This window comes from Callionymus lyra, chromosome 10 (genome assembly GCF_982586985.1).
Source record: "Callionymus lyra chromosome 10, fCalLyr1.hap1.1, whole genome shotgun sequence".
In the NCBI taxonomy this organism is placed as follows: domain Eukaryota; kingdom Metazoa; phylum Chordata; class Actinopteri; order Syngnathiformes; family Callionymidae; genus Callionymus; species Callionymus lyra.
The window spans coordinates 13,080,577-13,107,758 of record NC_141827.1 but is presented as its reverse complement, the minus strand read 5'-3'; the positions used below and the strand labels follow the sequence as shown (position 1 = coordinate 13,107,758).

The following is a 27,182-nucleotide window of genomic DNA, read 5'->3' as shown; positions in this document are numbered from 1 at the left end:
CAATAAACAAGAGTGCAACTGAAACACTCATTCACATCACACGAGGCACAAGCTTTTATTTTGCTGTTACATACTGAACCAAAAAGTGTGTGTGTTTCTTACACTAGAAGGTTACAAAGTAACCTCTCAGGTCTAGTTTGCTGCAACGAAGGTTTAGCACCAGCTGTTGGATTAGGTTGACATCTTGATGTCATAGTTAGGTATGTACCCCCTTAAAAATTCAGATTTATGTTTTACAAATTAACCACCAGCTGAGGATCACGTCTCACCAAACACCATTGTGACTGATGTAGATTTAAATTGATTCCGTCCTGAGAGAAACGTTATGTCATTTGAAACATGAGGACATGTAATTACCTTTGTTAGCACATGCTATCCACTGCAGAGGTGTGACATCATAATTATGCTGTCCAACAGAGAACGTGAACACACGGACCTGATTTTTTTTTAAAAAAGAGAACAAAACGAGAGTCAAAGTGAGAGGGAATTCAGTGCAGAAATGAACATATCAACAGCGACAGAGTGAAGGAATTAGCCTCCGAGCCGCCTCGCACGAGAAGCTCAGACAAAAGAGATGTTGAACTGCACGTCACAAACATATGACGGCAACTGAAGTGCAGAGAAATGGATGTCAAAATAAACACAGTGCAGCACGAGGCGCGGGTACCAGAGCACATTTGGAAGAAAAGACCTCTGTGTAGATGTCTGATCGGGCAGCAGGTCAGTGCTGTTGACGTTCACATAATACCCGAGGAAAATAACAATATTGTGGCAGATGGAGGGGGAAGTGATTGATGTTAAAAATACCAAAAACAATCAGGAGCTCGGAGGACATTACGTGCAATAGATTGTGGCGTTTAGCATCTCGGGAGTGCGAAGACTGTTCTAAAAACGAGACATTTCCCAGACTGCAACAGTCTCCGGGGCCAGAGCAGATAAAGACGTAATAGTCTGGTGGGAACCGACTCACCGTTTTGTTGGGCCAGTTGTACCTCTCAAAAATGTCCTGTGCACGATCCTCCCCGCCATCTGTAAACATCATTATCATTTTATTGCAGTTGGCCCTCGGGGCGCTGGTCTCCTGTGGCACAGACAAAAAGGCAGGGGAGAGCCGGTTAAATATCTGTCTTGCTTCCATGTGCACACAAAAAAAAACATGCATTCATCAGTGATCAAGGTGTATAACAATCATTTACTGTGTATCGTACAGTGACGAGTGATTTACTCATTATTGAGCTGCTGGATCTGTTTTTCCTTTCACCTCTATAGTCTTACTTCAACTGTAAAGTATCTTGAGATAACTATGTTATGATAAGACACTTTAAAAAAAACGAGTGACTCATGGGTGTGTTTGGTAACTGTGTTGTGAAGCTTGATGATTGAATGAATCCAGTACTATTATTTCTAAAATAACAGAACCTTTCCACAGCTTAACACTGTGAACCGTGAGTCAGTTTGTGCAACGTTCTTCACTAAACTAACAACCCCATCAAAGACGTAAGTGTGCACAGCAAAGACTGTAATCCAGGAGAGGATTCAATGCTGTGTCTCAAATCGTGCACTTCTGACGCGACACCGGTGACGTAGCTTCGGTTTAGTTTCATCCACGTCACTAAGATGGCGGCGGCTAAGGGTGGAAAGTGGCCATCAATACTCATTTTAGTGGTCATTGCGCACTACATTTTTGTACACTGCTCATCGGGATGCACTTGTGCACTCAAAATATTAGGTGCAAGTGCAGAAGTGCACGATTTGGGACACTGCACAGCAAGTCATTTCATTGAAATGCATTCGACTAAATGAAGTCTGATCAGAGTATATTTGACTCACATTACCCTCACCAGTCCAGATAAATGTCCAATTCCGAGATATTCAGAGACACAAACAAGACCTAAATTACTTGTTATCTCTATAACTAATCTTTTAATATGGTGAGAAAACAGATTTGTTTAGAATCTTATAGTAAGACATTAATCTTGTACTTTGAAACCTACAAAAAAAAGTTTTTTTTACCATATTGGTTGAACATTTGTATCTTAGTATGTCAAAATAAATCTCTTGTCTGGACTGGTCAAGTTTATAAGTCATATGAAATGGATTTATTTATATATTTTTTTCATTAAAGCGATAAAGAAACACAAGCCTAGAGTTTAGAGAAGAGGAAGTAAAACTGACACTGCAAATTGACAAACACAACAGAGAAGATCCTCGACACTAGGTAGTGGAAGGAAATCCCAGCGTAGAGGCCAGAAAACATTCAACTGCACAGACAAGACTAATCTAGTCTTAAGAACATTCGATCAGCGGTCGCTAACCTGACCAACCATTCTGGCTCAATTCTGAGTTCGGGGGCAGGAGTGGATTAAAAGTATCATGATGTTCTGTTCTATATTAGTCTTTGTATCCTTTGTCTTTGTTGTTTCTCTTTGATCTATGTTCTTTATCTTTAGACTTAGATTGTATCATCTTGTTCTTTCTCTTTATTTCTCTTTGTTCTTGTTCTTATTTTATTTTGATTTATTTTTTATGAAAAATTGCTATATTTGCTGTGGCTAATTGGAATTTTTCGAAGGAGACCACCTGAGGGATCAATAAAGTTCTACCTACCTACCTACTACCATCAACCAGTCAAGTGCGTCTTACACCTAAAGTGCAATATTTTCAGGGAGCTTAAACACACTGACCCATCCGCCTCAATATTCTAACACATCTTGAAGTGTGTGTTTCTGTTGTGGGAGAATATATTGGCCCATATCCACTTCCTCCTCATCCTCACTTTCACTCGCTTCATGGTTCCCTTGCTCCTGCGGGCCGGGCAATGAATTCTCCACGGTCACATGTGGAAGATTCCCTACATTAGCCACACTGGTTCCTCGGTCCTCAACAATCCTGGTGATGCAGAGCAAGACTCTGTACCTGGGAAGTTGCAGATGGTTCTGTTTTTTTGCTGCTTCGGGCTCAGACGTCAATCTCTGAACGTACACGATTGTTTTCAGTTCATGAGGATCCTCGACAGGTTATCTGATTATTAGAGGACTCACGTGTAGAGCCGAGCCATTAGTCACGCTCACGTTACCACTGGTCTGCGGATCAATTAACCTTCACGCATGAAGTCGCCAGTGAAGGAAAGCTTTAACATTTTCACTGAATTGAATTTTCCATCAGTGAAATAACTCACACCCTGGAGTCGTTATAAAGACCTACGAAGGCAAACAAATTGGGTACTTGTACCTGCTCAGACAATAAAACCCAAAGTTCACTTCGGTTACAGCAGAAAGTCAATTTGAAATGTAACACTAATGAATAGAGAAGCGTTGTGTCGCCACTTCCTGATAATACACAAATAATACACAGCTATCTTCAAGAATCTTTCTCCGGCTTCTTTATTCCCAAGTCTTTATAATGCAGATCACATACAGTTGTGATGTCAAACATCTGAGTGTCATGTGTGTTGACGGACGACTCAAGTGTATCTCTGCACCTCCTTGATAAGAAGAAAGTTTCAGTGATACAATTAAAGGAATTAAGTTGCATTACGTTGCAAAAGATGCATAAGCTCATGTCATCTTGTGTCAACAATTCAGTGGGAAAAGTGTGTTATCTGCTCAAAACAATTAAGTGTATAACATAGTAAGTAAGTAAGTAAGTAATTTTTATTTGTATAGTGCTTTTCCAGACCAGGGTCACAAAGCGCTTAAACAATCAAAACAATATTCAATAAAGTATATACTTTAAAGGGCAAGATAAAACTGATAACACAACAGGAGTTCCAGAAAATCAAGGAAAAGCCTGAACAAATAAAAACATCTTAAGATGTTTCTTAAAGGAGTCAATAGACTCCATCAAGCGCAAAGAGAGAGGAAGATCGTTCCAAAGCTTAGGAGCAACAGTCTGGAAGGATTTCTCTCCTCTGGTCCTGAACCGTGTTCAGGAACAATCAGTAGATTCTGATCCACAGACCTCAGAGCCTGAGCTGGGGTGTAAGGCTGGATCAGATCACTGATGTAAGGAGGAGTCTGACCATGAATAGATCTGAAAGTAAGAACAAGAATTTTAAAATTGATCCTGAAAGAAACTGGGAGCCAGTGAAGAGTTTTAAGGATTGGAGAAATGTGAGTTCTTCTACTTGAGCGGGTCTTGTATGAATGAAGCACCACACAACCCTTTGAGAACAGACCAAAAAACAGAAAATAAAGAAGTGTTTTTTAAGAAAATTTACTGACATGGGAAGTTGATTCCTTCCAATGGCAAAAACCTTAAGTGCAACATGCCGTGTATGATTTTGATTTTAACAAAATGGCCGGCTTCTTTACCATGTTAAATTCTGACAAAATGGCTGGCTTCTTTACCATGTTAAATTCAGAATTTGTTCCTTCAAATGGTTGAATGTGTTCTATTATTCTGACTTTAAATATGTTAGCAGGAGGTCTGCAGCTTCTCAAGCCAATGACATACATCTGACTTATAAGGATAAATAATATTGGCCCTTGATTCGAATCATGCTTCTGCCACTAATCGCCGGTGAGTTTGCCACACAGACAGCGATTAAACAGAGTCTTTTCTTTCTCCTTCCCCTGGCGAGTGGCGGCGGCGGAGCCTGGAGTCACGCCTGCGAGCTAGCACCGGAATATTAAGTGTCCGCGGCCGATCTCCAGTGGGCTGCGCTCATCAATCATCCCATCAGAGCCCATTAGGTTGGCAGCGTCCTAAAATACACAGCAGCATACGGAGGCGAGCAGCACCTGTGTTCGTGACACATGGACGCGCCGCCGCAGATTCCGACGGTGCTCTGGCTGCAGCAGACGACTGCGACGCGCCATCGCCACCAATGCAGCTATTATCAGCCGAGCCGGCTCTGGACGACGATGATGGAAATCTGCGTATATGTGGTCTGGTCTCCACGCTGTCACAGCTGCTTCATCAGCAGTCATTTAGATACAGAGATTAGATTAGCGCCTCGCACAGGATGTCGAACAACATGCTGGAGCTAACGGCATCACTTACGTCTTGGTTTCAGTAACAAGTACCTCATCCCCTTAAAAAAGTCACTCACTCGCCCACCTTATCATTTGGCTTGGCCTTTTCAGATCATTATTTTCTGACCTGAACTTTATATAATCATTTTAAGAGTAAACCACTTTGACTCGTTGATAGTACTGTTTCTTGTAGGCTTCAAAAGTACAAATCCTACGAATATAATTTCAAAATGATCTTTGTAACCAAGATTATGTTGTCTATCTAATTAAAGACGGTTATTGACAGTAATAGGGAAAATTGTTGACAATCATGGGGCAGGGGCGGGCGATTAGATTTCCTGAAGGGCCACGTTATTTTTTCGTTCCTCCAAGCGTGAATGAAAGAAAAATATTAGGCAACAAGGAAAGAAGGTGGAAGAAAGATTAGACTGTGTGATCGTTGTTAGCATCAACGATGATCTCTCCATCCCTCTGTACATTTTTCCCTCATAAGTGTCCACGTGGAGTCTGGTTCTGCTCAAGGTTTCTGCCTGTTAATAGGATTTTTTTTTCCACATATGTCACATACTCTCTAAGTTGAATTGATCTCCTCTTTGTACGAACTGCTCATTATGGAATATTCCTTCATACATGTCGTCAAAAAAACACACAGCAAAGAGTGGATACTTACATTAAGAAGTTGCTCGAAGGCGAACGTGAAGCCAGACTTGTAGTCCGTGGTTCCCTTGGCCTGCATGTGCATGACAGCCTCCTTGAAAATCTTTTTGTTCCGGACGTTGGCCTGCACCAATGTCCTGAAGCAAGGCACGACAGCATCTGCCTTCTCGTTAAACTGAAACGAGGATTAAGAACACGCCTCAGGTTTGTTGCAGACACTGGTCAGTGGAAACATCTCATTGTAGCTTAATTGAACACGTCTTTAACAAAACACTACGACGACTTTATATAAGTCTACTTCAACGGTTCTGTTGTGTCACGTGCTGGCGAACGTGCTCCGTGGACTCAGCCGGTGCCGGGGAAGGTTCAAATTGAGCACCCACTGGCAATAACATGGATGTGAGTGCTTGAATGCATCAGGGTGCAGGCGTGGGTGTGTACATCTGCCCTACAACTCTCCAGTTGGCACTTTAACTGGTAATTACAACTTTCCCCACAGAGAACAGGTGCACCAGCGCCGCCAGTACAAACCACTGAGCAGAAACACTGCCAAGCTAATATCACCTGTCTTATCTCATCTAGCAAATTAGTCCAATTCTGTTGTGGTGTGTGTGTGTGTGTGTGTGTGTGTGTCGTGTGGTATTTGTGTCCAGCTATGATTAGCATCATTAATGGGATATTTCAAAAGTGTTCATTCTTTGAAGGTCACCGTCTCAAATCTGCTGACATTTTCACACTAGATGAAGTTAAATGACATTTTGTATTATATTCATCAAAATATTATCCAATCTGCTGTTCATACAATTGATTTGGGCTAAATAAGGGTCGAAAGAAACCTTCCAAAGATGAGTCAGGAACATGGTCAGTGAAATGATCTGAATATATAAAAAATAGTAGGTTTATCTGTCTGTCAGTGTAGATCTGGCTGGCATTATATATTTGTGTGTGTCTGGACATGTGTCTTCTGCCTGATCGTACAGATAGATGGATAAAACTGTATTGATCCCTCTGGAGGTCTCCTTCGGGAAATTGTTTAAATATATAATGTATGTATCATTTCTAGTAAACAAAATGTTTTAAAACATGGTCATTTAGACGACCAATCAGCTTTCATTATAGGGCAGGGATGCATCATGGGAGGTTGCAGTTTGTGTGCCCCCTTAACAATATAATAGTGAGGGATAATTATTGCTGTTGGAAACTTCAAGTTGAAACCGCTGTACAGCTCAAGTCTGACTACAGTGGTGACGGTTCACCAGAGCGTTACTGACACTTTATTATTATTAGAGTTAAGACCCATATCTGACTCTCACCTAAGACCGGTCTGCGGAGTATCGTAAGACATTAGAACCGGTCCGAGGTGCAAAAAAGGTTGGGGAAGCGCTGCTTTAGACTACTGTGAGTGTTTTAGGGCGGAGGGAGACTCCATCAGGTCGAGTTTAAAGGGGAATACAGGGTCAGAAGATCCCCTTTGGAAATTCAAACATGTTTATGAAACATGAAATTTAAACCATATATATTGCTTAATACATGGGAAACAAAGTTTCAGCTCCTTTCGTTCTAAGAGGGTCCCGATAAAGGCAGAACAACCCCCTGAAATTTAAAAAATGTGTTATTTCACTGAAATAGTTGGATGGTTTAGGCAATTTAAAGACCCCCCCCCTCTTATGTGTATCTATTTTACCTCTTCCTTGGACAGAGTATTTCAGCAATACATTAAATCGACACATAATATGGCGACACAATATAAACATGTTAAAAAGTCAAACCATGTTTATTATTACTCCAGCATTGTGAAGGATTCAACAAGGGATGTCATCCAGATGTTCCAGGTTCTATTGGTTTATTGTGTTCTGTCTCAAGCCAACCTTCCGAGCAATATTCTTTCAGCATTTACTTGCTTTATACGGGTACAAATCTGATGCTTTCCCGACCCGATTAGCATGCTCATTTTGTGCTTTTAGAGCTGGGATTTAGAAGCATGCAGTGGCTAAAAGCAATGGATTATTAAGGATTACCGAGGGAAGTCTCCAAACAGAGCTCGGTGTGAGCGCGTGTTTGTGTGTTATCTGCCCGGCAATATTGGATAATGTTAATATTCCCCCAACTATTCGTCCTAATGGAAAGCCTGGTAATCAGCAGAGAGGGAACGGAGACGGCTACAATTCCATATGGACGACGGTGGCGGTGCAGGGAGAGCAAATAGGAAGTAATGAGGAGAGCGCTGTGTTGCCAGTGTAAGCAAACATCTGGGAGCGCCGAAGACGAACTGTGCCAACTGCCTACGTGATTAACATTTACTCAAGTTAAAGCAGAACAAAGAACATTTCTTTACTTTAATGTTTGCTGCATCTCTTTCCTTTTATTAACACTTCCCGTTTCACTTCAGTTGCGACTTTATGATACATTTGTTCTTGCATAGGGGCGTTTGATTATGTGAGTGAGGAAGTATGAATCATAAACTGAAGAAATAAAGACGCTCGGATGAACAAAAGCAGCCACGTTTACACTTAATGAGACAAATTATTGTTTATTCCTTACTTGCCTCCATTACTGGGTCGACACATTAACCTGCTGCACTCTACATGTTTAGCCAGACACACAACAGTGACCGCAATAAAACAATGAGAAGACATTTAAGAACAACATGTGACATTTAAATGACTTACTTACTTAGTTTTTTTAGCCTGGCTAAATGGTCTTAAAGGGGTCGTCTCTGAAGCAACTCTTCATTTGTTACAAGATTGATGCCCCGAATGTGACGATTATTTAAAATAAAAAATAAAAACTAACCTTTACAACAAGGGTGCCCAGACGTTTTTAAGGTCAATAGATACTTTTTAAAATGAGGCCAAATGATCTACCTTTATCAAATTCACTCAACATAAGTAAGAACTTTACTCAGATGACCTTCATTGAATGGACTGATTATCAGTCAAGAAAGTGCTATATTTCCTTATATTTGAATACTTTTCCTCGTAGAGTATCTTACAAAGGTGTCCACGAGTTCTGGCCTTAAGCCGAGTGTCAGCCTGTAGTTAAAATCTCATCCTCCACTGCAGACAAGTTCAAGGGCCTCACTGACAAAGAATTGCATTGATTTCCTACTAAAAACGGTCGCACACTCAAACCCAGAAAACGGTGCACAAAAATATTCAGATGCTTGAATCTGTGTGTGCCACGAATCCAAGAAGTTTGTGACTTAAATGAACCATGAGACGCGATCAAGAAAAACACAAATAAAAGCATGAATTTAAACTAAAACAGTTTTGTATTTGTTCATTCTAAACATTTCTGACATGGATCACACTTGTAAATGAGTTCAGACGAGCTTCATGGTTATTGACAAGAATACTGTATTTACCGAGGCGACCTGTGGCTTATTTAAAACACCTTCAGATGAAGTTTAACGAGAACAAAACTGTTCACATCATCATTATTATCATTTGTCTGATCGTCTCTGTGCTTCGGAAGAATCTGTGGCTCACCTGCGCAACACACATGCATATTCTTATTTTATTCATAAGATGAAAGTGTTTTGTTTACAAATGGTCATCAGGTGATGGTGTATTAATATAAGTGTGTTTTTAAGGATGTATCTCCGATCATGTGATCACATGAGGGAAACCAGCTTTAGCTTTCATTTGAACCTGCAGCTTCGTTTTGATCAAACCGACATGATGTCTCATAGAAGGTTTAAAGCGATCAAACATGGATGGTTTTGCTCGTTATATTATAAAAAACAAGCCTATAATTCCTTCTTGTTGTCTGAAAGGCAGGTCAAGAAGTCTGCACTTTTTTGCTCCTTTCATTCTTGATGCATGTGAACTTTTGTTCTTACCTAAAATCCTAAAAGTTTTTATTGGATGTAGCATTTGGGAACTTACTCTGGCGACGTTTACATAGTCGTCATCGGAAAGTGTGTCCAGCATCTCTACCACCGACGTCTTCATCAGCTTCAGTGTGAGTCCACTGACGCTCCCACTCCTGCAAGCAGAACCGTTATTTTGGCCTCTTTCAAACTCTCACTTATCTATACATTCAGGAAATATAAAGACACTCACACATCCACAATGATGACCATGTCTTTTGGAGACGACGCCCCCTGGATATACCTGCAAGAGAAAATGAATATTCTTAAAAAAAAATTCACTCGAGGAAAAAAAGGTTCAATGAAGTGAACCATGACAACACGAGCGACCACAGCTGAGCCCACTTAAGCTGGAGAATTCTGAAAGGGCTTATGTGCTTAGAAGAGTTAACAAGTTGTGCTACAGACTTCGGCAAACGGCTCCCGTCCACTGACAATGGAAAGAGATACTCCTCTTTAATAATAATAATAATGTCGACTCTAAATAATTAAACTAGGCAAAGGGGGATAATAACACGTTCCCAACAAAGCCTGTGCAGCCGCTATAATGAGTTGAATGAATTTACTAAACATACATTACATTAGAGGTTGTTCCATATAATTAGTCATCAGTCACCACAACTCCATGAGAATTAAGATTCTCAATTGCTTCAACCGCTCACAACAGAACCTCTTACAACAGCTGGACAAATCTTCAAAAAACATTCAATTCCCATTTTAAGAACAAGTTAAATAATAATATTTAGTAACATTTCTCCTAATCAAATGGAAACCTTTTGGGGGACACTGTATTTTCTTAAATCCAAGATGTGAGATGTGAAAATAAAAGAGCACAGATTAGCCCTGATGTTTTTTTTCCATTACTTTTATATGTAGATTTATAGTAGTTGATATGAATAACAAAACTCCAGTTTTTTCAGATGGATGCATGCTTACAACCCCTTTATTGACACCACTTTATTGTTAGCGAGTAAGCTTGTCGCTTATCAATTTATTTATTTTTCATATCGTCCTCTTAAGCCAGTACATCCCCATGATATGGATCAACCTGCCAACAACCTATTCAAAAGCTCTTTTTTTACCCATTTTAGTCACTTTGATCAGTATTTAATCATTTTATTTCTTCGAGTTAAATGAGTGTAAATGTTGATCAAGCTAGACCCGGTAAAAGTCCTTTTAGAAAACCAACTACTGATATGTTTGTGGCTCGGTTTGTGACTAAGAGGTTGTCAGTATGATCCCAGCAACAGACGTGTTCCCGCCAAAAGCATCAATACCCCCAGGGCCAGCTAACTTTATCATGAGACCCTCTTGTCAACTTCCATTTATTTTTTTCAACAGCTAGAATTAATAATAATAGTCGATATCCTCTAAACCTGCACGGCTTTGCGTGATAATGTAAGGAGACATTGACTAAAAAGCTGTCATTTAGAATCTAACTTTGAATGCTTTGAAAATATTTATAGGATTATACATAGGACTCGAGATGAGTTCGCGTGACGTCGGCCCGTGGCGAGGAGCTAAGTGCATGTCAGTGAAATAAGACGTTCTGCTCCTCGGATGAGTCATCAGTTTGGCGTTAAACACATTATTTACTCTGGCAGTCCTTTTGTCAGGCGGAGCACAATCTGCTTAAGATCATTATGCCGCCGTGGTACAGCAACTGCAGGAGTAATGGCTGGTGATGGATGTGATGGATGCTCGCCATGACACGGTGCAGGAGAACACGCCCAAACACTGAGCACCCCACAGTTGCGAGTCACACAGAAAAAAAAAACAAAGTCTTTCTGTTCCACCAGCAATTAAATTTACATTTAGCACGTACAGAGAGCCCAGATTGAAGGATATTATTGGCTTTTCTATGGCACAATGACAGCGAGGTTTTGGATGTGATAATAGCGTCACATGTGAGTGGGGAGCACAGGAGAGGTTGTCTAAGGCAGAGGCAGAGTAATCAGCGGGGGTCTCTTTCTGCTGATTAACAGTCATTTGCCGAGTGTGGAGAGAAGCCAGCTGCCTGTGGGGGCTCTTTTCTGAAGCTCAGCCAAAATGATACCGAGGTAGAGGAACAAAAAGTCCTTGTGGGTTTTTTACTGCAGCTCCAAAGGTCCTGGCAACCCAAAAAATAACATGTAGAATGACTCATGATCTTCGATGGAAGATTTTTTTTGAAAATTCTCTTCAACCCGACAACATCCTCCTCCAGTCTTTGTCTCCAGACAATACAGAGATGTTGTGTTAAAACATTTGTTGAATTAATACAGAGCCGGGAAGTCAAACTCAAACAAACTAGGGGTTCAAAATCTTTTAGCAGACTCATTTACAAAATGTTGATTTACAGAACTGTCTCTAACAGGAAGTTTGAGTCTCCTAGCTATTTTGCATATTGATCATCTCTGTTCCTTATCCTAACTAAAATATATAATTATCATTGGTAACTTATATTATCAAGTTATCAATGATCTGCACATTCATCTAGTACCAGCGGATGAAGGCCACGTAAAAAGTCAGATTTGGGCTGGTTCTGTGGTTGGCATGAAGCTGGACTCACTGGTGACAGTTGCAGAGAGGAGATCTCTGGATAAACTACTGTCCATCATGGATGATTACACTCATCCTCTGAACACTGTCATCAGTGAGCAGAGAAGCAGATGGAGCACGAATGTTCCTCCCATGATGCAACACTAATAGACTCAGGAACTCATTCATTCCTCGTGCTATTTCACTGTATAATTCTAAGATGGGGGTAAAAGGATGATATATTCCATGTTAATCTTTGTATCCTTTTTTCTTTTGTATCCTTTACACTTTGCACTTAGTCATCCCTTGCATTTGTTCTTTGTTTGAACTTTGTTCTTGTTTTTATGAATCTTGCTGTACCGAAGTATAAACCCAATTTTCCTAAAGAGATCGCCAGAGTGATTAATAAATTCAATCTAATCTAATCTAAACTAATATAATATAAGATTTGATCCCCCGAACACATGTGATTTGGTGTTCCATCTAACTTTAGTGAATTGTATCACTTAGGTTCTATCCAACACTGATGCCTAACCAATAGTTTTGCTTTATAACGGTCCCCAAAGAACGGAAATCATGCAGACTTCTTCTCATCTTCCTCAACCCAGATGGTGCTTCAGAGCACCACCAACATGGAATCATCTGTTCCTAGTTGTAATCAAAATATTCTCAAAATATAATTTATTTTGTAAGTTATTTGGCTACCAGACAAACTCACAACCACATCATCACAGTGTTGGCACAAAACCAGCTCATTTAGTGGTCATCATATTTTGAAATTTAAATGACATTTAAAGTGATAGTGTAACAACAAAAGGTTCATATCAAAATCATCTGCTTTATAGTCACTTTAAACTTTAAAGTCTAGTTACAATTTACAGGCTTTAATAAGCTCATGTATTTTATCATCAAATAAATGATCAATAATTACTATAACAGCAAAAAACTCTTCCCTTATATCAAAGTCTGTATAGAACCCATCTCAGAAGTGGTCGATTAACTGAGCATGCCCAGTGTGAGCATTCACAGATGTGTGTGTGTGTGTGTGTGAGGGACAGCGGGTGGGGAGATCCAATTATTTTCAATAATAAAGAATGCCACATCAAAGGTAGAACTTCGCCAAGCTCTCCAAGAGTGCCTGCTGTATGAAATCAGGTCCAGAACCACAAGGCATATTGGCATGCATGACTTTTATCAATTTAATTACTGAAATCTTCATTTGGGGGAGTGAGACGGGGAGCAAATGACTCTGGTGTGGTGGCTTCAATGCTCCGAGCGGATGGCTACGTAAAAGTGATCATCGATGCAGGACCGAATGTGGCCCACCACTGCACCCCCCCCTCGGACTCACGGACTGAGACACATCGTCTGGAGATTGAGGTTGGGTCAATCGGCGAAGGCTGATGGCGCTGCAGCAGCTGCTGAACTGCATTCAAATCTCAGACTGGCCTATTTATTATCCAGGAGAATAGACCTCGAATACGAGGTATGAACAGAGCTAAACGTTAATTAAAAGCCCACACAGACCTCCATTAATCCATTATTACGGGTCATCTCCAGCTGCCCCAATGCTTGGCACCACAATGGTGAATTGTGTTCAGTTTGGCCCAAATTCCACCTGAGTATTTCACCTAAAAGCAGGTAATTTGTTCTTGAGATGGATTAAAGGCCCATTGATCATCTGAAATGGGGTTCAGGGGCACCAGAGTGAAAATACTGATCGCGACTCGGACTTTCTTCGGAAATGAGGGAACATTGAGGTCAAGGACGCCTCGGGTTGAACTTCTCCAACTCTGACCGGTAGGGATCGTGAAGTACAGCTGCCATCGGCGCATGTTTCCCCATATTCCACTCACAGATCCAGATGTGTTGTTTCTGCATGGATTCCAGTCAGTAATTACGTCTCAGCTTCTGCCCACTGATGCCATTCTTTCCCTGTCATTACCCAGTCGCCTGTGTGCCAGGGCCATGTGACAAGCAGATGGGCCTGGCTGGTGCTGAACTGAGCCCGTCACCCGTTCTCTCCCACCGTCAAGTGACATAACAAATCACTGCATAATATATCTGTCTGTCCACTCAGAATCAAACCACGACTGAGAGAAGGTTGGAGAACTCACAAAGCAACGATAAAAAAAAGTTGCAGTTCCAACACGACCGACGTCCCTGGTTCAATGCCGCCGGTCTCTTAATGGGCTTTTTGTGCTGGCACTAAAATGCTGGTTCCAGAATGTTAATTTAAGACCGGGAGCTGTAAATAAATGTGAATATGAGGGAGTTAGTCAGAGATTCCCTGGAAGGGACAGAATTGGGTCCACTACGCTTCATTAAACCACATTTGATCAACAATTTTATTCACAGTCACTTTTAAGCTAAACTAGTTGTTGATCATTTATCTGCATAAACAGTTGGTGGTGAAGGACCAGAGGAGAGAAATCCTTCCAGGCTGTTGCTCCTAAGCTTTGGAATGATCTTCCTCTCCCTCTGTGTTTGATGATCTAGTGACTCCTTCAAGAAACATCTTAAGAAATTCTTATTTGCGCAAACGTTTTCTTAATTTCCTTGGGGCTGCTGTGTTTGCTTCTATGTTGTCTTGGACTGTTAAAGCATGTATTTTAACTTTGTATAGTTTTTGATTGTTTAACACCATTTTGCTGTTCTACCTTTAATGCCCACACGGGGGCATTCATTTTGTTATGTAAACCAAGCGATCATTGTCGTACCACAGGAGGGAAACATGCTGAGAGAGAGTATGGAAGGGGGAGTGGGCCCAGAGAGCTTATTCAGGAGGGGGGGGGCTATTCATGTCAAACCTGGCAAGGTAAATCGGGGGGGGGTGACAGGTCAGTGCAGGCTGGAACACAGCGAGTAACAATACAAACAAAGAATGTGTAGACAAAAACAAAAATAAATAATACAAAATAAATGTTATGTCTAAATAGTAGAGGCATATTATTGGGGAAAAATGTTTAAGCTTTGTGACCAAGGTCTGCGAAAGGTGCTTTAAAAATATAAAATACTTAATTACTTATAATATCATCGTTCCTATCATGAAATCACAAATCACAAATATCGAAGTCATCAAAGAAACTAGCTAGTTATTTTCTGCAGGGAGTGGAACATAAAATAATTAAAAAATATATATATTTATAGTTTTAATTTAAGACTAGTTTCGGCCTGTAATCTATCCAACCTCAAGCCCAGTCGTCTGGACCAGGGGTCAGCAACCTGTACCACTCAGAGAGCATTCAGGGATTGGCTTGGGGCCACAAAACCCTGGGCTGCAAGTTGTGGTATTTATCTCGCCCGCTAGTAAATCTAAATAAGAGATCTTTCAGCCAAACCTTTTAATCGCATTCAAGTAACACCTGTTACAACAGGTTTAAATCGATGATCACAACAGTGTAAAAGGCTAAAAACAAACCTCATAGTTCTGCACATACTGCATACACCAAGAAAGACCGACTCATCTACGCTCCAACATACCTGCGCTCTTCTTCGTTCCTCTATCTCCAAGTACAACCCGAACCATAAGATAGAATCTTAGCATACAGTGTATGTACAGAAGACACCTGAGCTGATTTTGTACACACTGACAATAGCACGAGAGGTAATTCAAGAGTGCGGCGGTGGAGATAGTCGGCAATAAATAAAACTGCAATAATCCCACAGATAACGCGTGTAAATAAACCTGTGGTCACGTGATGGACAACAAGTGTAATCAAGATTTATTCCGTCCCCATGGGAGGAGATTAAAGCAGCAACATGCTCCACGACAACCCCCCCACAAATGCATTTTACGAGCTGCGGACGAAACACGGAACCCCAGGAAGTGGCAATTGTATTTCCGAGTCTCATTGGAATTCATGAACTAGTTTTATCATCGCTACAAGATCAATACGTTAATGTTGTGTTGGTGGGGGGGGGATTGTGTTTATTCACCCTGACCTATTGCACAAAATGTTGAAAATTACATTTAAATTGGAGGAATTATATCCTCCATGCATCTCAGCAACATGCAACATGACACACACACACGCATGAAGTCGCTGTGGCTCATTTCCTTGTCAAGAAAAGGTTACTGTGCGCTCGTGTAACACATCCTTCCTCTACATATATGCTCCTTTTTGATTTTCTATTAAAGCTGCATATATTGAACCTATTTTAAAACGAATGTATATGATCGATGTACAGTTTGTGTCTCCTGTGAATCCCACATTGTGCTGTTCTACACCGAGTGTGTGTGTGTGAGTGTTTTCGTGCGAGCTCCCATGTGCATGTGGATTTGTGTTGTGCTGATGGGCTTATTATTTTATGGACTGCTGCACTCTTAGTGCTCCTGTGGATGTGGCAGGCGAATAAAGATTGAATTAAGATAAAAAAAAATATATATATATATATATAGTGTTGGAAAAGGCTTCCCGAGAGCCTGCGGGAGAGAGAGATGTTGTCTGTCCTTTATTTATTCTACTTTCTCTTGATTATTTCAAGTGATGCACTGAAGACATTTCTATATTTTTGGTGTGCTGCCACAAAAGAACACTTAATGCAAAAATTCCAACCACTTATCCAGAAAATAACCCCTGTGAATTAATGATCACTTAGTGAATATTAATCATGACGGACGACTTCTGCCGTCACTGCTTTTAGGACTGAAATACTACCAGTCAAGTCCTACTTAAAAAGATTGAAATTGAAGAGTTTGGTTGAGAAAATGTTAAATACATCCAGGTCAAAAAAAGCAGAAAATAAACTTTCTTATTCAAAAAGCAGATGTTATTTTCTAAACTGTTCAGTGAAAGTCAACAGTTAATACTTACAACACACTGTTAGGTGTGTTTCAACTACTACAGCAAGCCTGAAACTGATAAAGACAACAGTAAAGAAAAAAAACACTGAACACATGAGAGAAAGTCAAAAGGAACGTAAGAACTAAACTAAACACAATATAGTAACTACAGTAGTTTCCCCCGAATTCATGGGTTTCCAGTGACAAAATAACTCAATACGCCATATGACATGGAAGGTCATGCTGAAATGGCAGATCAAATTGGCAGAATTTTACCTTTTGTCCAGGTATGAATATTCAATAAGGATTGGACTCTGGCTCTACCAGATGCTTCAGAAACGGAAAAATGTCATTTCGTTCAGCAACATGGACGCCTGACATGACTGAATAATAGTCCCTGAAACATATCAGTAGAAACGCAATGAAGGTGGGACCTTTACTTCAACCAACAGCTTCAAGGGAAGTAACCATGTGGGTATTAAACAATCAATTCATCATCCATCCATCTATCCATCCATCTGTATACAATGACTGAGCTTCTCAATGGCTGGTTAGATCAGTGGACTTTTGTCAAGAACCTTTGACTTCTGTCGTGTCATAAACAACAAAAGGTAAAACCCAATGTTATCAGTCCTTTGTTACTGTTTAATATTTTTATTTCCATGCAAAACATAACATTAAGCTGGAAAATAACAAAGAGACTCATACTAACAGAGAAAAGCTGAAGATTGATAATCATCCACAGGCTTGAATTTACAAAAACAAAATATCTTAAAGCCAGATACTCATTGATCATCTTATTAAAAATCTTTATTTTACAAGTTATATTCTGCTGACGTGTCTCAGAAATAACAAGCCATTTCCTCATAAACTACACCAACTACAGATGACCTACTGCACCCCTTAAAGTCTACATATCTACATTGACCCCTGGATCTCACATGTCACACCCAGAGTGATTAAATAAATCATATAACCAAGATTAACCCCTGATTATTTTCTTTCATTTACAAGAGTCAAAAACTGGCTCAATTCCTGCCAACTGATGTCTGTTTCAAACATGTTGAATTATTAAGTGAATCTTTAGTTTCAAGAGTCACGACATGTGCAAAGATGACACATCGATTCTTCAAGAGGTCGATGCTACACGCCGTGTGTTCGTGGCTCTGGGACGTAATGGGATCCGCGCTACGCTTGGCCAACATGAATTCTATACGTCGGCGGCACCTTTTACTCTTCGCCCTCTGCACGGTAACACGAACAGACATTATAGCGAGCAAATGTTAATAATCAATGTCAGAGCAATCGCAGACAATTAAGTGTGTTGACTGGATCATTAATTTTCTTGGGACTGTTGATGGGGGAGCAGATGGAACGGGTCCATCTGTGCAGGGCAGAAGCTTTGGTGTGTTTTTCCCACAGAGGTGTACTTGGACGATCAGTGCAGGTGACAAGAAGGATAGACAGTCTACCGCTTGGAAGTGTCCACCTCGCCCAGCATCTGCACATGTTTGCAAAATGAAGATCTAATATATGAGGTATGTTAGTAAGTAAGTAAGTAAAGGTTAGTTTTAAAGCGCCTTCAAGACCAGGGTCACAAAGCGCTTTAACAATCAAAAATGATGCAAAGTTAAAATGTATACTTTAAAAGATCAGGACACATAAGAAAAACACAGGAGTTCCAGAAAATCAAGGAAGCCTGCACAAATAATAGTGTTTTAAGATGTTTCTTGAAGGAGTCAGTAGATCATCAAACACAGAGGGAGAGGAAGATCGTTCCAAAGCTTGGGAGGAACAGCCTGGAAGGATTTCTCTCCTCTGGTCCGGAAGCGTGTTCAGGAACCATCAGTATATTCTGATCCACAGACCTCAGAGCCTGAGCTGGGGTGTAAGGCTGGATCAGATCACTGATGTAAGGAGGAGTCTGACCATGAATAGATCTGAAAGTAAAACCAGAATTTTAAAATGGATCCTGAAAGAAACTGGCAGCCAGTGAAGAGATTTAAGGATCAGAGAAATGTGAGTTCTTCTACTAGAGCGGGGCAGAATTCTTGCTGCAGAGTTTTGTATTAACTGCAGGTAACAAAACTTTCTGATAAATAAAAAAAATTGAAACTTCAATTAAAAACACAAACAAAAGTACTGACAGTCGAAAATGCACCACAAGGTTAAAGAAACTGTTTATGACGCAAAATCATTTTATTCTACAAATTTTTGACAGCCCATCGACCTAATACAATTATTAGAAATCTAATCAATACAAAGACCCTGAGATTAATAACATTCCTCTTGAAGAGTTTAGAATCCCTTATTAGTCCCGCGAGGGGAAACCTTCTTTGAATAAAAATTAATAAAAATTAGGAAAGGAACTTTAAGGAAAGGAATATATTTGTCATTTAAAGACAGTAAAGGCTTGAGTTCCAAAGAATATTATATATATATATAAAATTACTATACTGCCACTCTCAAGCTTCACACTGACCTCATGGTGACCACTAAACACAGACAAAGGGCCGCATGTGGCCCCTGGGCTTCAATTTCTTCCAGACGCAGCACATAATAGTGATCCACCACATGATAAGACATCGCGCTGGCCTTTGGTTCGAGAGCAGCGAGCGGGACAGGCAGGAGGCTGGACAAGAATGACATGTGGTGCTGCAGGACTGACAAGGTGTTCCTTTGTGCAGAAATACACTTCTTCCTCTGTCTCAGCTTGTCAGCGTCGACCCGACAGTCGGCCCTCGTCTCCCCGGTTCTTTTATTGTCTTCAAAAAAAAAAAGCAACATGTGTAGGAGAATTAAAAACGAGTGTTCCTCTGCTTCTGAACTGTCAGATCAGAAGCAGTGCGCTTGTTTTAACTTGTCCTGCTACATGGCGCTCCGTGCACTGCAGCATTTTTCATGTTTATCACTGACAGTGGAGCACCAGGGAGACTTTGTGCTGCTGTTGACTTAATTAAATTGTCAGGGAACACCTCGTTAGTCTAATGACTGCCGACACATGCAGTATTGCAGTAGCAATTGTTGTGTCACTTAAAGCAAGACAAAATGGAAAAAAATGAAAATAAATAAAAAACTATTTTTTAATCAGAGAATTGGGTTGAAAGTTAATCTAATTTCTATCATCCATCCATCCATCCATCCATCCATCCATCCATCCATCCATCCATCCATCCATCCATCCATCCATCCATCCATCCATCCATCCATCCATCCATCCATCCATCCATCCATCCATCCATCCATCCATCCATCCATCCATCCATCCATCCATCCATCCATCCATCCATCCATCCATCCATCCATCCACCCACCCAACCATCCATCCATCCATCCATCCACCCACCCACCCACCCACCCACCCACCCACCCACCCACCCATCCATCCATCCATCCATCCATCCATCCATCCATCCATCCATCCATCCATCCATCCATCCATCCACCCACCCATCCATCCATCCATCCATCCATCCATCCATCCATCCATCCATCTATATTTGACAGCACCGTAGAAGTGTAAACTGTTGCTTTAGTCTCACGTTTTTTAATATAATGAGCTATTTTGATGTAGCTGGTGCTCGTACGAAGTGCAATGCATGATGGTCCTAAAATGGCCTCCATTTGACGCACCCTAACGTTTTGTATAAACACTGCGAACCCTCCGCTTGTCTCTTGTTTGTTTGGCCCCAGCCCGTCATCTTCCTCTGACAGCCGGGCCTGACCTCAAACAGCCACTCAGGTAGAGCCGAGATGAAAAACAAGGTCTGGTTTAATCAACATTGCTGTCATGATTATGTCCGGTCCACTCGGACTCGTAACCAGGCAACAAGCGGGACAGTGGCAAAGCCGATGTGACAGCAGCAGGTAGATTGAAACTGGAAGTGAGAGGCCAGAGAGCACAGAGGAGTGGGATGAGGGGGCCATTTGACCATCACAGTCCAGTTCTGTCCTCATCACCGCTGTCAACCCTGGATGAGGATGAACTGCTGATCTGAACCCTGGGTGCACCAGAACATCTTTTTCCTACCTCTGCTCGGACAAAGACTTTTCTAGAGATGTCAAGAAACATTTTGGGACGATGCCATCCGACATCAACCTCGATTTAGCATCCACCTGGAGCGTGAGGCCGGCAGGCGCAACAGACACACAATTTTTCAGAACCTTTGTGATCCACAAAAATCAGAGTAAAAGACAAAATGCTTAGAGCATATAAAGGTAAAAACTTTTAAGACGCGGGGACATCCTGGAGCGATCAGTGAGAAAACAATTGTCTCAGTAAACACGTCAGGAATGTTGCAGACATTTCAAACTAATCATGTAAATTGACTGAAGAACAACCAAAGTTCACCAACTCAGAAAAGGAAACATTTTGAACTATATTTTCTGCCTCAAATAACCCATTAACTATGAGTCATGTGTTTTTTTCTGGATTCCGTTTCACCACTCATTCAAGAGGTTTTGTATATTTATGGTTACTTTAGTTATTTTCCTTTGTAACTCAGGGAACTTGAAATAAACAGAGCATTTCAACAAAGAAGCCTTCCTGGAATGAAGCAAATCATTGGCCATACACGGTGGTGACAACCCTCAATTATGTTGCTCGAAAAAGAAAACATTTCTGGCCGATTATGGTAAATATAGGAGTGTCCAACTTATCAAAATCATAAGTGCAACAATCAAAGTTACATAAACATTATTATCACACTTCTGATTCAACATGGTCTGTTTCAATATGCAACAAAGTTTGATCCAGTTTGGCTGAAGACTCACACTGCTCTATTTGTTTGTCGACTACGTGATTGAGTTGGCAACTATTTCGACATTCATGCCGACACCAAAGACACTCTCATATAAATAAACATTTATTCAGAGAAGCATTCATGGAAATCTCTCCTCACCTGCAGACCACTAGCATGACAACACACAGGACATAAGAAAGTTTGTTACAATGGAAACACGTTCAAAGAGCAACTTAGAAAAGCTACTCTAATCTAGAGAAAAAACATTTAAAGCACCAGTTAGCTCCCAGTATCGCACACAATCTTAACAATACCTATAACTAGACCAGAGTCACTCGGGCATCTGACAGGGTTTAACTTCCTAAACAGCTGGCACCAGGACAATGTATATATTCATGTAACTCTAACTCAGAAAGTATTGCTCGCTAATATGTTAGCAAAACAGTCAATGGAATTATTTCAACTTTTGCTATTAATAGTAAGTAAGTAAGTAATATTTGTAAATGCTTTTCTGGACCACGCTCACAAAGCGTTTAAACAATTAAAACAATACCCGATAAAATGTATGATTAAAAGACACCACAGAGAAAAACACAAGGGGGCCCAGAGAATCAAGGAAAAGTCTGAACAAATAGGAATGTCTTAAGATGTTTCTTGAAGGAGTCAGTAGATCATCAAACACAAAGAGAGGAAGATCGTTCCAAAGCTTAGGAGCAACAGTCTGGAAAGATTTCTCTTCTCTTGTCCGGAAGTGTGTTCAGGAACCATCAGTAGATTCTGATCGACAGACCTCAGAGCCCGAGCTGGGGTGTAAGGCTGGATCAGATCACTGATGTAAGGAGGAGTCTGACCATGAATAGTTCTGAAAGTAAGAACCAGAATTTTAAAATTGATCCTGAAAGAAACTGGCAGCCAGTGAAAAGTTTTAAGGATCAGAGAAATGTGAGTTCTTCTACTAGAGCGGGTCAGAATTCTCGCTGCAAAGTTCTCTACCGACTGCAGGCGAGACAGATCCTTCTTGTTTAGACATGAAAATAAACTGTTGCAATAGTCCAGACGAGAAGACACAAACCCATGGATTATAAGCTCCAGATCATGCTGTGACAACATTTTCCCAACAATACACTAACAATTATACACTAACAATGCTTTTCTGTTGAAGAAAACACAACAATAATAGCAATACTTAAAAGACAGAGCATTTGAACCAGTAAAAAAGCAAACGCTTAGAACATCTTTCAAAGGCTGGATTGCTAAGTGGCTTCTACTGTTACAATATTAAGAGTGTTGCAGAGTCGCTGCCAACAGCACAGGAGTGCACAATAACACCATCAATTCATTGCCTTCACTCTCACAGATCTTTCATATCCTGTAGTGTAAGTGACCATTTGCCGTGTAAAAAAAAGTGCTTTCAAAAACCAATAACACATTGAAATATGACATTACATATTTAACTTGATGCAGGTAACAGTTAACTATATCTTGTTTTTCTTTGTTTCTTTGTTTTCTTTCTTTTGTTTTCTTGTTTGTTTCATCTCAGGGTCAAGGTGACCAAAAGGCCTAAAAAAAAATTTGTTCCAGAAATACATATGCAGTGGTGGAGGTCGTTCACCTCGAGCCATCGACAAGACAAGGGATTCTACATCCTGTTGTGTTATCAGTTTTATCTTGACCTTTAAAGTATATACTTTATTGAATATTGTTTTGATTGTTTAAGCGCTTTGTGACCCTGGTCTGGAAAAGCGCTATACAAATAAAAATTACTTACTTACTTACTTACATACACATTTGTTTTCAGGGCCACCGGGTCACCTTGACCCAGAGATAAGACTAGAGTTAAGGATCCATGTCAAATACGGTTCACGTAAATACAAGCAGGTATGAAAAAATAAAGAAAGATTTATAAGCAGACAACAGGAAAAGTACCTACATTTTTAATATCTTAACATTATTCAAAATAATGAGTAAAACAATTGAAGAAACATCAATCCTCAGCCACGACAAGAACACACAGCTGATAAAGATTCAGACTCACCACGGCCGTCTGCGGACATCATACAGGTCGATCTTATTGGGCGCCCTCCAAGGAGTTGCTGAAAGGTGAAGGAAGGAACTGTTAGGTCTTGTACTCCCTGCAGGATATGTGAGATCAGATCAAGATATCAAGGTCATCATAATTCCTTCCACCCCATCACACTACCTGAACCGCCATCTGATAAGAGTTTGCCAATGTTCCGCCGCTCCGGATCAATTTGGACTTTATCTTAGGTCGACGGGGTCCGGGGGGGCCTACCTGGGTAGTAGCGAGTCACTCCCGTTGCGCTGCCGAACACCTGCCAGCGTAGAGAGCTGTCCTCCCGACGGTTCTCGATGAAGACCCGCTCCAACGCCTGAGTCCAGTTCAGCTCGTTCAGGATGACCGGAGCTGATAAGACAGAGGAAATGTCAGAACGTGACGTGCAACACCGTCATGTCAATAAAGTTATCATACAAATCTCCAGCTTCTGTATTGATCGACTTCTCTACCTTTCATTTTCAAAACATAAAACCTTTATTTGGGCTCAAAGCCATGACGGTAGTTTAGAGCCACACAAAGACCACCTGTCTCTCACGGAACAACCTTGTCAGCGCACACGGGTTGTACATGTGTGTCTTTGAGCAGGTCATCGGCTAATCGTAGTCTGTGAGAAGAGCTGGGAACACCTTGGTTGAAATCGAAAAAGAGAGAAAAATAGAGGTGTCGGCCCTCTAAAAAGACTCCGGGGTCGAATCTGTTTATCTTGTGCTATGGATATTGTGACACTAAACAAACAAATGTCTTGTGAAAAAATAACAAGATTAAAACATGAGAAATATATTTTTTTCTTTCTAGACTATGACAAAAAATGATTTCTCTCCTCGCAAGTGTGTGGAACATATTTCAACCTAAATCCTGGACCACAAACACATGAGGTGCCACTTTGTAAACAGCCAAAGATGCACATCTTAAGACATCTTATTTGTTCAGGCTTTTCCTTGATTTTCTGGAACTTTCTGTTGTGTTATCAGTTTTTATCTTGATCTTTTAAGTATATACTTTATTGAATATTGTTTTGATTGTTTAAGCGCTTTGTGACCCTGGTCTGGAAAAGCGCTATATAAATAAAAATTACTTACTTACTTACTTACTTCCAAACATGTGTGAGGTTAAATAGTGAGCATTAAAAAAGGTTCATAGTAAAAGACTATAGAGCAAAGATTTGCAGGCCGCTGTACACACTGCTTCATGAAACCTATTCAGCCCATCACTGCGTCAACAACGAGAGGCTTGGAGTAGAACCTCTGCCGCTGAAAATACTTTTCTCACTATTGTAAAGTGCATAATATGGGAGGAGGTCCAGTGGCTGAACCGGGACATTTACACTGAGGCATACAGCACTGGTGACAGAATTGAAATCAGCTTGAGACAACAAAGGTTGTCGGGTCTAGTTTGTCCCTCACGTCTCTTCCATGTCGCTATTATTCCGACACCAGTAACAACACCGTAGTGAATTCCATCATTGTGTAGATTGAGCTAGAAATGAGTCCAACTATGCCTCTAAATGAAGTAACTCTAGAAGGATATTGTTCCCGGTCGCTGTCAGGTGGAAAACTAATGAGAATATAATGCTGATGACTGAGTCAGTCAGATAAACAGGCACAACCTTACTGACTGTTAAATAGCTGCAGAAGATTGCGAGTGCAATCAGCGGTTTAATAGCTGTGTGATTAAAGAGGAAACAAGACGGAGCAGTAAGCTGAGGAGGACTTCACTCCACTCATTTAATTACTCAGCCGGGAAAGAAGGCACGCGTCCAGCCACCTCTCTTCCCATTTCACAACATCATTGTTATCAACTCGGCTTCCCATTACAGCTCATTTCCTTCTGGAACTGTCAGTTTACACCGGTAATAAATCCAGCGTCAATCCTCGAAAACCTGCTCCAGAAAACCCTCCCCGTCAATGTCCGATGCTTTATTTTTTTATCGCTTGTAAAAACGGCCACATAAATGAAAGTCGGTTTCATTCCTGTAAGACAAAACAAACAGCGATTGAAGCGGCTGTTTTGGAAGACCCGAATATATAAACTCCAAAATTGCTGTCATCACTGAAGGGAGCTCCTCGACATGTTTTTCTGAAATTTCAAAGACAGAAACACAATGGAAGAATGGAGGAGGAGAGAGGCAGTGCTCACAAATAGGGAAAAAAGAAACATAAAAAAAACGGGATGGGGGAGGACGAGTGATGGCTGGAAGACAGAAATTAACAGCAGTGAGTGGCTGCTTTCACAGCGTGAACTGTCTTTTCTTCCATTCACGAGTTCAAAAGATAACACACACGCATACACACACACACACACACACACACATACTAAGCTATAATTCCGAAATCCAATTAAAGTTTTTTTTCCTCACACTATTGCGACAGTTATTTGTAAGTTAAAAGTCATGCTTTCGATTAAACACGTATTCATAATATGCAGTTGCTGGTATGACTTGAATGGAGCTACATTTAGGAGCGACCTGAAGCTAACGTTACAGATAAGAATTGCTATTACATTCTAAACATTATGTTGCTTTAGAAAGTGAACAAAATTGTATAAAATCACAGAAGACAGAAACAACCTATACAAACTGATTTGTATAAAAATACTCATGTTGTTGTTGGTCATTTTATTCAGTCATTTATTCCATCTTTGTCTGCTACACTCCCCCAAGCCACCCATTCTCTTCACCTCCGTGAATATTACTTAATAAAATAAAACTTTCCTGACTCACTCACATGTTTCAAATGTTGAATCTTCCTCTTTAAAATGCAGTAAGTCTCTGATCATGACCATGTTTTGAACTTATTACTTTATAAAGTTCTCCCCCGTCTGAAATCTCAGCGAATGAGAGGTTACAATAGCAGAGTCCATTAAGACGTAATAATGGGCTTCACTCCTCCTCCAGCCAGCTGTAATCACGCCCTGCTTTGATTAAACAACGAGTCCCTTGGAGATGGAGACTTCCGGAATTGAAGATGCACAGTGATGCTTGACCAATCACAGCACAGTAGGTGTGGTTATGGTAAACATGTATTCTCCAGAAAAACAATTGTTTAAATGTAAGTATTTCAATGAAAACAAGTTTTGTACAAACAGACACATACTGATGAGAACAATAGTCCGACATATATTTAAGAGACACTTAAATCTACACTCGAGTTTCCCTTTAATTATTTAGGTTATAGGTTACAGCAGAACAATCTCTTAGTTTACTGATCCAGATGAAGACATAGTTACGGTGAACAGGCCTCATTCACGTCTGTAACTGTGATCAATGAGTTTGAAGGGACATAAAAGCAAGTCAGGTTTAATATAAAACGGACCTCCACCACAAAATGGACTGTTAAAACACAATTCGGCAGCTCTGACCGGAAATAATCCCATATTTTCAATGTTTACATTTCTGCCATCACAGAGGAGCACTGCTCACATTTGTACCGTTCCATCTTCTTCAACTCCATTTGACTGATGTTTACGTGCGGATTATCACTAAACCAACATACATTTCAATTCCAGCCGAGCCGTAAAGTCCTGGCTGGTCAAAGAGGCCGCTGATAAATGTGTA

At 40.6% G+C, this 27,182-nt stretch overlaps 1 protein-coding gene across 5 annotated transcripts in view; it reads right to left on the bottom strand.

Moving 5' to 3' along the window:
* The window catches only part of cacna2d2a (calcium channel, voltage-dependent, alpha 2/delta subunit 2a), a 165,306-nt gene that overhangs the window by 22,809 nt on the left and 115,315 nt on the right, over nucleotides 1–27,182 (bottom strand). For all 5 annotated transcript variants that reach the window (XM_087800199.1, XM_087800200.1, XM_087800203.1 and 2 more), the window contains 7 exons: nucleotides 23,846–23,977; nucleotides 23,588–23,645; nucleotides 9,698–9,748; nucleotides 9,521–9,620; nucleotides 5,647–5,808; nucleotides 971–1,081; nucleotides 358–436 (listed from right to left, as the gene is read on the bottom strand). In XM_087800199.1, coding sequence (XP_087656325.1) covers nucleotides 358–436; nucleotides 971–1,081; nucleotides 5,647–5,808; nucleotides 9,521–9,620; nucleotides 9,698–9,748; nucleotides 23,588–23,645; nucleotides 23,846–23,977 — 693 coding nt within the window. The remainder of the gene's footprint in view (nucleotides 1–357; nucleotides 437–970; nucleotides 1,082–5,646; nucleotides 5,809–9,520; nucleotides 9,621–9,697; nucleotides 9,749–23,587; nucleotides 23,646–23,845; nucleotides 23,978–27,182) is intronic.